The 16153-nt window shown below is 30.8% G+C and overlaps 1 protein-coding gene across 2 annotated transcripts; it reads right to left on the bottom strand.

The window, feature by feature from the left end:
* Nucleotides 1-6892: 6892 nt before the first annotated feature.
* On the bottom strand, nt 6893-15480 carry LOC131847057 (serine/threonine-protein kinase STK11). Of its 2 annotated transcripts, XM_059196504.1 has the most exons (7): nt 14714-15480; nt 13816-14001; nt 13171-13307; nt 10583-10771; nt 9420-9580; nt 8863-8921; nt 7550-7626 (listed from the first exon to the last, which is right to left on the bottom strand). In XM_059196504.1, exons 1-6 carry the CDS (start codon nt 15257-15259, stop codon nt 8863-8865), a joined length of 1278 nt encoding a protein of 425 aa, XP_059052487.1. In that variant the 5' UTR covers nt 15260-15480; the 3' UTR covers nt 7550-7626. The 2 variants fall into 2 exon arrangements, with proteins under 2 accessions (XP_059052486.1, XP_059052487.1); XM_059196503.1 differs by lacking the exon at nt 8863-8921 and having other exon boundaries at nt 6893-7626.
* Nucleotides 15481-16153: the final 673 nt, after the last annotated feature.

Below are 16153 nucleotides of genomic sequence, written 5' to 3'. Positions count from 1 at the left end.
TTCCTGAATAGAAAACAAACTTCCGCAATTTCTTTTACACTTAAATTTGCGCAAAATGTAGTAGGTGTATGTAAGGTTCTCATGTATTTAAATACCAAATGCAGAAAATAACAATGGGAAGATGACGTCACACTCAGTTATCGTCAATCTTGCAAATCAATCAGGCTCACAATAGAATTGTGCAGAGTCGACTTTCACTGCGCCTTGCTCTCGTCACCTATTGAGCATCATTTATTCGCCTGAGATATTGACCCCATCAATTACCACTCCCAGACAAGCATTGTGAGACCTTCTATCAAAGACTTTAAAAGAAAATTTACTATCAATGGCTGTATTTTTATGTAATATTACAACTCTCACAGACTAGGCTAGCAAAATGCATCATTTATCAAATTCTGTTCAGAATATACGCGTATTTCATATCTATTCAAATTTTATTAAAAAAGTTCTAAAGCTACTATAAACCAAATATTAATTAAAACAGTATCACATATGGAAGATATTTTTAGCATTTGTAGATGTTATTTCAACAACCAGAACCTGTTCAATAATAGTAATCTAAATATAATAACTAAAATAATAGTTATCCAAACCCAGATAGTCTCATCTAGACCCAATCTAGACGCAATGTTTGTAGTAATGTGTAGGTGTACAACTGTACACTATTAAACAACTGATAAAATATTAACATAATTTATATAAAAAATTAAATTCAATATAGATCAATATAAAACCATACAAATATATATTATAAAATACAGACGGCTACAGTAAAAATTAAATCTTTGTTTAAAAATCATCTTTAAACAACTAGGCAGATGGCAGGTTCCGCATACCAGTAATTTGCCATTTAATGCGTGACCTCTGTCTAAACAGAGTTCCTGAGAAAATATGTAGGTAGACACGTAGCCACCTACTTATCAAAACGCAGATGGCACAACACCATAATCAATATTGCGATACGAATTCAATAATACATTTATACATATCGTACTTTTGTCTCTTGTCATTTGTTATGCTTTTTATAGCATCTCTACTTTTTCATAAAACATGACTCACCATTTTTCCTTCTTTGCAAGCTATACTTACAAGTACGAACAGTACTCTTATAGGTATATGTAATGACACAAGTATCTAATACATTATTTAAATCTAATAATGCCAATCTATTGAGCAAACTCGGTTTCAGATTTCTTTGTACATTTTGCTTATTTCTTTATGACTTTAGGTCATCAAACAGTATCAATTATTTTGATAACTAAATGTTGTAAAAATTATAAAAAGTTGCAGAATATTATATTTGAATCCCACCAATTTCCTAATGATCTAAAATAGAAGGTAAAAAAATAGAACAACATATTTTATATATAGAAATACGCGAATTATCTCAGGGCATAGCTTGTTAATTATATAATATAGGATAAAAGATGCCAGTGAAATATAACAATTAGGAGCAAGGTCCGAACAAGACTATGAGACTATTCGTTTGTTATTTTCAAATTGTTTCATGTGAGGTATCTTTACGAATTTTCTCGTATACAATTGCTGAGGTCAAACGAGCAAATGATATGGTCTTAAATAAGTAAAATAGTGTCAATGCTAAATACAGCAAATCCAAATGTTGTTCGCATTGATATAATCATTAGGTAAATGTGTAGGTACAATATATTGATAATTGAATGGCTGGTATACTCGTATATAAGTAGCTGTGATGTGCTTTTGCCGTTTATGCTTCAAGGACTTATAAACGGCTGGTAATCGTCTTAGGTATGTACATCCTTTCACGATCTGCTAAAACATGAACGCAATAGTTTAATAATTTTACTACAGAATGTAACTAGAATGAGAAACCAGCTGGCGGCCCACGTGAGGGTAAGTGGCAACCGTCACCAATATACATGCATGAACAGCACAGGGGTATAGTGTTTGTATGTGCTGCCCGTAGTTGGCACCATTTGTTCAGGCTATTCCGGAGGAATAAAATGTAATGTCTCATTAACTGTTCAGCCAAATACATGTGTTAGTAATGTGAACGCTGACCCCATTACTAATACATATACCATGTCAAGTTGACTTCCACTTAGCTCCCTCTGGAAACCATCATGATAAATGCTTGGAAAATTTGTCAAGATGCATTAACAGACATGACTCCATGCTCATTTGAACTCTGGTGCCCCGCCAGTGTAAACCGCTAGCGCAGGCGGGAGCATCATTCCATTATATATTTTTAAGTGTTTTTACTTATAATAAAAATAATTATATTATGATAGACATATGGCATATACTGCGAAGCAACTGACTGCTAAGACTGAAGTTTCCCTAGTTCGAAGCTAGCGGTAACATAACGATAACATCACGATTGTAACATGCACGTTTTGTGAATAAACATTAGAATTATTATTATTTAGAAACTTGGAGATAATATTAATTAATACCTAGTAGTATAATCTGTAGATAAATGTCTTCATATGCCATTTCGAGATGGATGCATGTACAACGCAGCGGTAATAAGCGTCTTGTGAACTAGACCTTAAACTTATCATAATGTATCTTCTGTAGTAATGTGAACAGGTACTCATAGTTAACAGAAAACATATAGGTATTCATAGTGAAATATATAGCTGTAATAAATTGCAACCTTGAACTTTTCTTAGTTATAAAAACAATAATGACCTAACATCGACAACCCTTCACTTCGTTAGCTACAAACGACGATGGCAACATTCCAATAAAGCAGTTAGTTATGTACATGTACATACGAGTATGGCTACATATTATAAAGAATACATTTTTATAAGTGTAAAGATAAATTAGCTGAAGTCAACTTGATAGGTACCTACTCAATATCCTTACAAATATCACAGTATATAGGTAGACAGTAATATGTATTTTCATTTCGACACCTAGTCGAAATGAAAACGACCCGGTCAGGAAGGCGCCTATGTATATATTACCTGTTTATTTATAGTACCTACTATTAAAATTACCGGTATGCACATCACTAATTCGGAATAATCGGAAAATTATAATATCGGGTATTGTTCTCGATAAGCATAATGGTCTAATTGCAGTTGGACCTGATATAGCGGAAGGCGTTGGTTACACCAGCGGCCGACTTCCGCGCATTGTGGCTGTGAACCGGGCCGACTGGACTTGCGACACTACAAAGCCACACACTATACCTGCCAACATTTGTTCACCTGCAATAGCGTTTAGTATCCTCTAAGTATAAGACTACAGACAAGTATAGGTAGGAATATAAATATCTACCCATACTTTTAGGTCGTCACTATTGATATGGAACCTACATACCTATACGCAACAATTTATTTATTAACATTTTCAGATATTGCCTATATGATAGTAGGTAATAATAATAAGGTACGGTTATGAAGAAAAAGATGAAGAGATTATTTATGCGATAAGACCGCGATTTGTACATTATTTCTAATTTATGTTTGTTTTAATTTACTTCTACTGTAACAAACAATTAATCTATAGATATAAATTAATTAGAAGTGTTTATTATTTAAATAACCGTTTTTTACTACATGCATATGAATATAAATACGGTACATACATCAAAATAACATTTTTTATAATTTTTGTCTGTCTGTTTGTTCCAGTTAATCTCTGAAATAGATGGACCTATTTTGACGGGAAATAATTTTGGCAGGTAGCTGATGTAATAATGAAGGTAGTAAATCGCCATAATTAAAATAAAGGTGTTTCATGAATTAATTTATTGCACAATATTATATACTTTTATATATCGGTCTTGGTTAAATTACTATTTAATAATAATAAAAAAAAGTGCTAAGGTACCATATTTGTTATGTGCGACCTAAACAATCGTAAGGTGCATAGAAATTGCAATGTATGATATGTATAGACAACCTAATTTTTTTACTAGGATCGTCATCTAAGTTACAAAAATCAGCCAGCCTACCGAGGTACTTCGTGGGGATTAGCTTCATCAGATCAGAACACATAATAAATCTATATATGTATAGTCATATACCCATGTTTTTATAATGTTAACATTTACTTAATTTCACATATTACATTAGTTGTTTAAATAAAATTTACTGTCCAAATATTAGTTCTAATAAGTTTAGTAGTAGTAGTATAAGTTTAGTTTTTAAATGCGCTATCCGAACAAATACAATGTCGCTTACATTTCATTTTAGACCCTGTCTGCATCGTCTAAGTATACATGAACTTTACCAATGTTATCATTTGCCGGACTTTCCTGTCTCCTGTCTCCATACCCTATAATTTCACGTCGGTCGGTCTTTACAAAGCAAACTGCTCGGCAGCTGAGATACGTGAGACAAGGCTTTTAGAATTATCTCGTATTTACGCTGATTAATAATAATGGTAAAATGTATGATAATACAGATTATAGAAACTGATTGTATTAAATATTCCAATAAGATATGTTTAGGGTTGTAAATAAATAATATGCAAATAACGTCATTTTCTACCTTTTATTTACAATATATTAATATTCTCTTTTTCTCCGCATTTCCGCGCAGCTTCATCAGTTCAGGCACTGTACATAAATCTGTTTTAAGCGTAAACATATAATATTAAACAGTAATCTGTAAGACCTCACTTCTTTTAAAATTAATTAATTAATTAGTGCAAAACAATGGGTGAACAACTACCGCTACAAATACTTTTGCAAAGAAACGCCTTTGGCGATATGAGATCATCTGCGCAATAATCTCATGTACATATGGCTTAGTAAAATGGTTAACCTACCTACTAACTAGCATCCATCCAACTACGGTTATTGCACAACAAAACAACACGTGTTAATTTAGCGCAGAAATGTTATTTAGAAAAAAAAATTAAATTCTACTTCCTAAAATTACCGTAATGCTTTATTCCCATTTCTTCGCAACTTGTTCTAAATTTCCATTCAACATTTGATCAAAAATAAGCCAAATAATACAGGAAATAAAAATACTCTTATTGTCAACTAGTATGCAATTTTATAAAATTATATATATATATATATATATAATAATACCAACAGTAATCAGTCCAGCAGAAGAAAATAATGAGAATAAACCATCTGTTGACTGAGATTACACATAGATAGTAATCTGAACATGTCTAGCAGGTACACTGTTACTTTGACAGATATACAAATATGGATCTTATCATCTAGACGTTAAGTCAAAAATTCAACAAACATGTAAATAGGTACAACTATGAATGAGGGCACACAATAGGGTACGTTAACACAGTCTGTATTAGCCTATTTAATTAAACAATATTTGTTCTACATACTATTAATATAACTATATATAACAAACTTGATGACATCCAATTTAACCAATTTCCAAATTAAATATACAAAAATGACAGAGATTGGATTTCATATTGCACTTCTATTAATTTTGCCTCAAAAATAACATTGGTAAATTTTGTGAGAATCTGTCATTTTCACTACTAGTCTTTACTTAAAATTAACAGACAGTATTAAAAAGCGTTGCAAAATTATTATTAATTTGACCTACCTAACCTAATGTGTTTTCACAAAATAATAATATAAAGAGTGAGGTCCATGTTGAGATATATTAACAAATCGATGCAATGGACAACATAATGCATCAGAACTGCACTGTGCAACAACAATTACACTGTGACCAATGAGTACATCAGCATTCATATTCAGTCACTACAACTTGTACTTTAAGTCAAAATAAGAACTCTCAACAGAATCATATTCAAAACTCCATTATAGTTATAATACTCGAAAATAATTGCCACATTCACACAATTCATTAAGTATGTTAGACGAAATTCAAAAGAAATGGCTTCTATATAATGTGAAGTAATATAAATCCTTCATCATAAATTTAAAATTCACTACTATATATTTCTCAATACAAAAATATATCTTTATTGCCACTTCTTATGATTCAGATGTGAGAATTCTCTATACGAGAAGAAAGAATTTACACATGCACCCATTATTGCCTCAAGAAAACAAAATGTGTGCAACATACATCACTCATTCAATCAAATCAAAACATATTAAAACAATCAGTTATCATTCATTTTGAAAGAAACAAATTATTATGTTATGATCACTCATCATAAAGTAGCCAATAGCGTCAAAATCTAACTTAAAAAATTGCCAATCAACAACAGATCGCGAATAGAACCAAGTAGATTGCTATGCCATAATTATTATGTTCTGCATCTATTGGGTACTTAATTATTATTTTTCTAGTTTTTGACGCTGTCGACTCGTTTTAACATATTAATATTATTTTAATTTCTCTAAATAGTTATTAATTAATAATGAATAGACAGGGCTAGAATGGTTGGTGAACACCGGCACATAAAGATCTTTCGCAAGTATTAATCTAATGGCAATTAAACTGTAACATTATAATAACAAGTGCCAGAAAGATTATAAAGTATCAAGACACTAAATGTATTTAAGACTTAGTAAATTAACCTAACAAAACAAGAAACATCAAAAACGTTAAAGTGCTATTATTATAAAACATTTCACATTGATAAGGTATGGGCTTAGAGAGGGTATCTATTATATAATAATATTAAGAAGACAAAAATATGACAAACGATGATTATGACGATAATGAAATTTACTCACAACAAACCAATAGTCATTGACAAACTGTATGTTTATATTTAAACAGTTTAAAAATTTAAATAACATAGTCGTTAAATAAATAGATAATCTTGTATTAAATTTCCTTGGAAACAAGTTAAATGTACTTTCAGAAAATAATCGTTCGCGCGCTGTGTTATTTCTATTCATACATTCGGTAGACAGATTTTGAATTCTATTGAATATTTGTAATGTTCTTGCTATGAATATTTTGTTTAATATTTTATTCTATGAATATTATGTTTTATAAGCATTATAATATTGCGACACGTGAATATAGCGAGCCACGATATTAACATAACTGCCAAAATACTGGTATGGTTAATTTTCATCACTATATTAATCATGGTAAGAACCCTTTAACTATGTATACTAAGTGGATTAAGAACCTCGAAAGCCTTAAAAGTTTTGTATTATAATATTTATTCTCTTTTATATTCTATTCATAAAAAAATAATGGTCATTTTAGTTTACTAACGCTGAGATTAGGTACGTGTTTTGAAGTATATAAGATTTGTCTAAAGCCGTTGACAGACATAGCTTCAAATACGCCAATAAATTAAAAATGGCTAATTTAATAAATTTTTGAGCAATATTTTATCTTTGCCATTTCATGTCGGTTTCTGTACATACATCAATATATTGACAAGTGAATGCGTAAATGTAGGCATAGTATGCTTTATTTCCGTAACATACAGAACAAGCGTAGCAAGCACTTTTTTATTATTTGACGATTTGTGTTCAATTATTTTATGAAAGGTCTTCAAAAGTGTTCAAAACTTCGAAACTATGTCTGGCGCCGGGGTAAAGAGCATGGTGGCTCTTTGTATAGTATCATTCTGGAGATCACGTGAGGCGGCAAGATGGGAGGCGTCCGCAAGAAGAATGCCACCGGTGTTTTCGACGAGACGACTCCGCGTCTGATAACTCGGCAGTTGACAGTGTTCGGGAACCACCATCGCCCAACTCTGGAACGGTCCAATTTAGAATGTATTTAAAAAATAGGGCTCTCAATTAAACTGTTCTTTTTATTGAGTTTAGTAATATTTTATCTGTCAAGGGTTTTAATGCTTGTTTTTAAACACCACAAGATTATACCCCATTCTAATGTTACAACAATGGAAGTTTTTTATGAACCTTAAAATATTCATAAATAAGTGGTATTTATGAATATTTTAAGGTTCCGGCGACCTGGTCCGGCTCCTAATTGAGTAATGAAGCGTATTTTAATGTTCTAAATAAATTTTACAATTCGTTCGCGTAACACATGGTTTTCCTACGTATGTTTACTATTCCTACGATATGTATTTGATTATTGCCTTCGTCTCACCTATTTCAGCCACAAAGCAGCTCGTTCTGTAAACTGTATTTTCGTTGCATAATTAGATAAGGAAGCTAATCAAGATAAGAAGCATGACAACTTAGTCCTCCGCAATGACAACGCATTAGTAGTCTCTAGCGTCACATGATAGTGTGTTTGATATTAATATATATAGGCGACGGTTACCACTTCAGTTACACTTTGATCATATTTAATTATTTCCAATAATTGTGTTTTGACCCATTCAAATTTCTATATCTTACATTAGCAGTTCACATAAAGCTATTGGCAAATTTTGTGAAAATTCTAAGTTACTATGCATAAAACATTTCAATTCCATACAAAGTTCCTTATTATGTAAGGTAAGGTACAAACATCACTAAAATCATGCAAGGTATTCAATAATCATGCGAACTTAAATATCTCACGAACAATAATGTCCCAAATGTGTCATTCATTATCATATGTTAATGAAATGATTCACCCAATTTCAATTATTCAGTGATTAATATTGTTCGATATTCAAGGACGGCATAGTAATTGTAAAGTCATGTTTTTTAAAGTGACTAGATGACATGATATTTCGACATCGACATCTGCACCCTCATGCAACAACCTACAGATATGGATATATAGATCACGCAACTGCAGATACCTTACCTCGCATGTCAATTTTTAATACTAAATTACGCTTACATGGATTTCGAAAACAGAAAAAATTTTTGAACGTGGATAACACATTATTGATAAAATTTCAGTGCAGTATGGAGTTTGTTACCAATAGCAATTACAATCAAGGCAGTAGTCAGGAAATGACACGCATTATTTCATACAATTTGAGGTACTTGCGTAGTCTATCTATATCTATGTCTATGCAACAAACCTAACTCAGTGAGCAAATACGAGCCCGGACCATGCCGGCTACGCGCACTTCTCCAACCTCTGGAAAATTGAGGGGCTAATAATTTAAGTCCTACCAGTATAATTTATATGAATTTAATTTATTATAAAAAAATAATTTATGTATAATATGTATTGTGAATTCCAGAAAAATAATACGCTATTTTCTAATTAACTTCCATTAACCAATATTGTATTCTTCAAATGTACAGATTTTTATTATGATGCCATACCACCAATTCTAAAATTGGAGTTAAGAATGAACGGATAACAATTAAAAATTAAGCCAATTAGCCAGATATTATATTTGTTAGCAGTAAGATCGATATCATAGTCCCCATAACTATCAAATTCGAGAATATGCTATTTGTACGAATTGACATAAGATGCAAGGTGCATACTACTGGTATTGCGCCCTTTTAGGGACAGTAACCATTAAATAAAATAAAAAGATGAGTTTGTAATAATAAAATATTAAATTAGAAATTGTTTTATAAGGAACGATAGCATTAAAAACATTATCAAATATAGTGTACTCACCGTGCCTAAGATCCCTTTCAGTAAAATACTCCTGCGCCGAGGCGTAATGTTTCTCGACCAGGTACGGTATAACAGTAGAGTTGTGGAGTTCGTCTGAGCGCCGAGACCGCGGACTCACGAGCCGCTCACCGGCCTGCAATTGCGGCTGGGCTCGTACCCAACTGTTAAGTTATACCATAATTAATTTTTGACATAACAAATTATATGTTCTTCATTGCACTTATTTACATTATTAGGGATATTATTTTAATTAATTCAATAAATAATTTAATAAAAAATGACATAAATAATTAAAACTAAATATAAAGATATAATTAAAAATTTATTAAAAAATAATTATTCAAATCTTAGATTATCAATTAAAACATGGTCTGACATTCAACTGTGTTGTTCTAGTTATGCTTTTAAATACTGAATAATTTGACGAAAAGAAAATATGATCATAATACCTACATCTGCCTACGTCCTCATTTATTATCCTTAAATAATGGTGTATTCGTCAGTCAAATAAACATAACAAAGCTTAAATTAACATAACCAGATTAAAGATACCTGCTATTGTAGTTATCTAGATAAAGAAAAGTTATTGCGCACAAATAGTTTTTACAATGTAGTACAATCATAGAATACCTAACAATACTATATTCTTTCAAATATGGGATATATTTAGTTGAATATATCCCATATATGAAAGAATATAATGTAGTATATAATATAACATATATAATAGAATGTAGTATGTAGTTGTGTAAAATAAAATTATAAATATACTTTTAGAATATATCGACATCTAATATTGCATATATTTTTTTAATTAAATAATCTGATAGCCTGTGAAAATAATAAGTACACCATAGAATGCTCTTACAGGGCGTCTTCATAAAAAGTAGAACCTACAATCCTATTTTAATTACAGAGTTTTGTCACAATCATTTAAACATAGAAACTAGTTAGTAACAAAAAGGCAACTCAGTTTAATAGCTAAAACAGGTTTAAAAGAAATTTGGCATCTTTAGTAATAAGGAGATTAGTGTCTAGAAGAAATAAATATTGAAGAAGTGCCGCTTAAATTTCTTGAGATACATTTCAAAATTAAAAAATATACATTTTGCTTCTCTTTCAATTTACTTCAATTATTTAAATTCATAGTTATGTATACATACGGATGCCTCTTAATTTGCTGGACAGATGGCCTCAATTGGGGGTCCCTTTTTAACATATGAGTGAGTAGATCCCCAAGAGAAGGTCCCAGCGATTCCGGTGGTGGAGCCGGCTCTCCACGTCCAATTGCCTCCAATAACCGATATACATTGTCACCTTCAAAAGGATACCGCCCTGTTGTCATATTGTATCTGAAAAAATAGAGGCAGTTAATTAGTATAGTAATGAGTACAGAGACATTAAATACAATTACATAAAAACATAATGGATTGCAATTTTCAGAAAAATATTTTAGGTATAGATAATATATAGAATATGACAATGACTTTGCCATTCCAATAAACTTATATTGGCTATGTAAAGTGGAAGCACTATTCATAGTCAGATCCGAATTGCAATCAATGAAAAATTATTTGGATTTTCTTCCAAAATATTTACAAAAATGTTTTTCATATTGGAACTAAAGAACTAAGGCTTAACAGTGTATAGGAAATTGACTGTTCATATTTTGTGACTAATAGTAAAAAAATATTTAATTGGTTTAGTATATTTTGTCAAGAAAATTTGTACTAATAACATTTTACGTAATGTAATAGACTTCTGCAGAACAAATACAGTAACAAAAAAATTAAGAATTTAGCATCAGTCATACAAGTAATATATCCTTGCACTTTTTTTCTGCATGGTAAACAAAGTCATCCTTACTAATATTATAAATGCGAAAGTAACTCTGTCTGTCTGTCTGTCTGTCTGTCTGTCTGTCTCGCTTTCACGCCAAAACTACTGAACTGATTTAAATGAAATTTGGTACCCATATAGTCTAGACGCCGAGGAAGGACATAGGCTACTTTTTAAAAAAAAGGGTTGTAAGGGGTTGAAAATGGTAATGCAAGGTTATCTTTATGCGGTTGAATACACACTTATTATAATAATGGCTTAACTAAAAAATTAGATATTTTGGAAAGTCTACTTTATAATTGTGTCATTAAGTCTATTTTCAAAAATTTTTAATTTCTGAATTACACCAGTATTGTACTAGATATGCGACTTATTAACGCTCATATGTCATAAATAAACATATATGTCATTTGTATAAGCAGCGCGTTGCGCGCGCAACTGATTATTGTCAATCCGTTGTCTCCTTATGAATTTAAATGAATAAACGTTTGCTCTGCAATTTTATTTTATAAATACATAAATATAATCCTGGTATAGACTATAACTGATGACCCTGCTCTTGGACAAGAGCGTAAGAACATATTATTAATATTTTTGAAGAATAAAACAACATATAATATTAAAAATGTTGTCAATACATATGAACAACATTTCCTTGGAAGAAACAACATCTACCGTTCCATCCGAGCTATTCAGGTTCGGAATACGCGTTTCTTCATTCTGGCCAGTAGAGTCAGAGATATGGTTCGCGCAAGTAGAGGGATAGTTTGCAATTTAGAATATCACATCTATTATTTTGATTTAACAAAATTTTATTATGTTATTGGCCAACTGGACCACCAATTTTCAAAAGAATTTAAAGAAATCTTTAAACTGTTTATTAAATATAAATAAATATGACATTTAAATTTGTAAATATCACATTGTCACCATTCAAGGGGTAAAATAAAATAGCAGATAAAAGTTGTTATGGAAATTCGTCATATTTGAAGCTAGAACGATGAAGCTTTTTTCTTACGCTTTTTTTGGGTCAGTTTATTTAATAAATACCTTACTAATATTATGAAAGTGAAAGTGACTCTGTCTGTCTGTCTTAAAAGCCAAAACTTCTGAACTGATTTAAATGAAATTTAAAGTCTAGATCTTGAGATAGGACATAGGTTACTTTTTAATGCTAAAAAGGGTTATAAGAGACTAAAAGAGGAATATTTTAAAAGTTTAAGCTTCAATCTTATTTTTTTGCGTATTGATTAAATATAATTAACGAAAATGGGTTGTAAGGGTCAAAAGGGGAGTTAAAATGTTGTATGCATGTATTGTCATTTTTTAAAGCTAGAAACTTGAAACACATTTTTTATAGAAAATATCAGAACCTACCGCCACAGGCCTCAGCCATAAATGGTTACAGTATAGCGACATCTTATCATTGGTACATGATGACACTAATATAAGTAGCATTAAAAAAAAACAAGAAAAAGGGTTATAAGGGGTTGAAAGGGGTGATGTAATGTATGTATGGTATGTATGGAAGTATCTTCATTTTAAAGATAGTAGTTTGAAACTTAGTTTTTGGCTGTTGATTGAATTGTATGGAATTATGTATGGAAATTTCATTTTTGAAGCTAGAACGATGAAACTTTTTTATTGGGTTAGATTATTAATATATATTTTTTATTTTTTGCTCAAGGTCACTATTTTACGCGGATATATATATATATATATATATATATATATATATACATATATATATATATATATATAAGAATTAGTATACATACTAGTAGTAGTCTGTAACCAATAGTAATAGTATCTAACCTATATAATGAAATTATATCAAGAAATTATAATAAAATCATCAATTTTTAGCAATTGTTTCGTAAAATACACAATAGGAAAGATCAGCTGCACTTACAATGTAACTCCACTGCTCCATATATCAACTTTAAACCCTGAGAATTGTTCAGCACCATTTGCAATTTCTGGTGGCTGGAAGGCAGGGGAGCCTTGACCTGTATAACATGTATCCTCCGGAGAAAACATGTTTAATTCCTAAAAATTATCAAAGTTACTTATGTAAAACTATAACTAGAATAACAATCCTGTACTTATAATATATTTAGTAACTTCAACAACCATTTTATCGTCTCTGTATTACTCTTTATAAATGTAGACTTTGACAAATGCCAGTCTTGAAAACACTTGACTTTTTCCTTAGAGTATGTTGCACATGAAACAGCAATATTATGTAAGCATTAATATGATTTGTTACAAACAAGATGTCAATAGGTGTAATATGATAATAATTTTCAACACATTTATAATATTTAATTTGTATCTACACTTATAGGTTTATTTCTCAACTGTATATTTGCACATTTTAATATTTACAAACATCTAATATATGAAATGAATGAATTCTGTAAGAATTGTGAAACCTGTTAAAAGTAGGTTCAAAATTTTTGTGATGGAATTTTCCAACTGCAGGTGTTGTTTGGTGTGAATTAAATTTAAATAACAATAGTATACTGATAGATTTCTTAAATTTATTTTTATTTACCTCTGCTACTCCAAAATCGGTGATTTTCAATGTCTGATCAAGTGTCAATAGAAGATTTCCTGGTTTAATATCTTTATGCACTACTCCTTGTCCATGCAGGTATTCCAACCCATCCAGCAGTTGAGTGAAATAGTCATGCGCTTGTTTCTGAGGAAATTTCTTACCAGGACTTGACTCTAACATATCCTGAAGCATTAATGATTAACATGTATTTTACACTTAGGAAGATATAATGGTTATATTCTTCTGATTACAATTAAACCCAATAGTTGGGATGTAGATGATATCTTCATCTCAGCCATTTGGTTGCATAATGCAGCACAGTATTGTCAGTTAATAGTATAGATTTTCCTATTCCTTTTTAAAAGTTAACCCCAAGGTTGTATACAGTATTTTTATATGAAACATTCTAAGAAAAATAATAAATTTAAAAGATTCTGATTCACAGGTTAGCTTAGTTACAAATACAGTTTTTAATTTTTTTTAAAACAAGATTTAATTTTGTTCCATGTTATAATGCAAATTTAGAATAGTCTCTAGATGTCAGAGTCTGAATTTCAAGTAAACATGTATTCTGTAAAAAACTTAACCAGCTACAACTTACCGTCTAATTTCACATACATATTTGGGTCAGAAATAGATCTCAAACTTCGTTGCACAATATTTTATTTATAGATTATTTGGATTACGATATATGAAAATTAAAAATGAAGGTATATGGCAAATATAACCCAACATTTATACCATTACATAAAGTTAACTCTACATTTAGAAAACACTAAAAAAAGGAATTAAGAAAAGGCATAAGTATTTTATTAAATGATAGACTATACAATAGTATCAAATATAAATATGATACATAATATTTCCAGAGCAAGAAAATAGTAAACACTCATACCTGTAGAACACCAACACAAAATTCCATTACAAGGTACATTTTTTGTTTTTCATCATTATACATAACATCGACTAGTTCTATCACATTTTTATGCCTTAGTATACGGAGTAATTGGATTTCTCTCTGTACATTCTGCTCTCCATTTGGTATTCTCCTCAGCTTTCTTTTCTTCAATATTTTCACAGCACGCCGACACAAAGATTCCGAATCCAACATTTCCTTCACTTTGCCATAGGAACCTTCTCCTAACGCATCCCCCATGACATATTTCCCTACCATTTTACATTTTTTCTTTTTACTTCGGTATATTATATCTGCACTATCAACTCTATGAAAAAACAGGTTAGTTTGGTCTATATTAAGATCTAACTCGTCAATTTGATCATCGTCCAGCCAAGTCACAGAGTTAGGCTCCGGACTACCTTCTATCAAAAAGTTCTCCTCACTCTCTTGCGGTGCAATGATGTTTGATACTTCATATTCCACATTTTCAGTATCTGGAAGACTTTCACTACTACTGATTTTTCTGCACATTCTTGGATCCATTATCTATCAAAACAAAACATTTGGAAAACTGTCCGATCTATGCGTGTTGCAAGGTCTTTTGTCATGAGATTTTGTCGTAGGTATCAAATTATATTTATACATATAGAACACTTTTCTTAAAATTTCCACTGACCAAAAATACTACATATTTTTTTATAAAATTAAAAGCTTTATCTATAAAAATATGAAAAATTAACGAAAGACTAGTTCGTCAAACACAAACCACCATAAGACAAAAACCACAGACGACGGACCCGAAGAGTATATATCGCACAGACAATCAAATAAAATGTACTCTGTGCAAAAAATTGACAGTCCCCCACCGAGCAAATGATCATTACGTCCAGTCAGTACAATGTTATGATACGTTATATAAGAGAAGTATTTTCATCTCCATCATGGTTGATTAGTTACAAGCTTTGTCAACTGTCGACATAGTATTGAAAGAAAGACTTTTGTTACATGACCATATGATTTCACTGTATCAATCTATCATGTTATGGGGGTATCGGTTAAGAGAAAACAGTCTATGGTATTAATTTGATTAAAAAATCAATCAATTAAAGGTGCTTCCGACATTTAAGAGCCAGTAAGTTACGTTGTGGTCAAAGTTGGAGTAGGTAGTAATACTACTTTTAGTTTTATATGTTTTTCTATTGTAGGAAATATCAAATTATTACAACTAGGTATGTCATTCACAAAATCTAAAACTATGTTCGACACGATTATGGGAAAACTTATAAATGATTATTAGGGTTGACCAGACTGAAGCAGAAGCGATATGACTCTGAAATTCTTCTTCACAATCTTATGATGATAACCACATATTGCGCTAGAGGAAATGCCATGGCGCAGAGTACTACAATGGCTACAAAATACAATATATAGAGAATG

This window comes from Achroia grisella, unplaced genomic scaffold (assembly GCF_030625045.1).
Source record: "Achroia grisella isolate CSIRO2021 unplaced genomic scaffold, CSIRO_AGI_Agris_v1 utg515, whole genome shotgun sequence".
Lineage (NCBI taxonomy): Eukaryota > Metazoa > Arthropoda > Insecta > Lepidoptera > Pyralidae > Achroia > Achroia grisella.
Note: the sequence above shows the minus strand (reverse complement) of the source record. Positions and strands in the feature narration are given on the sequence as shown.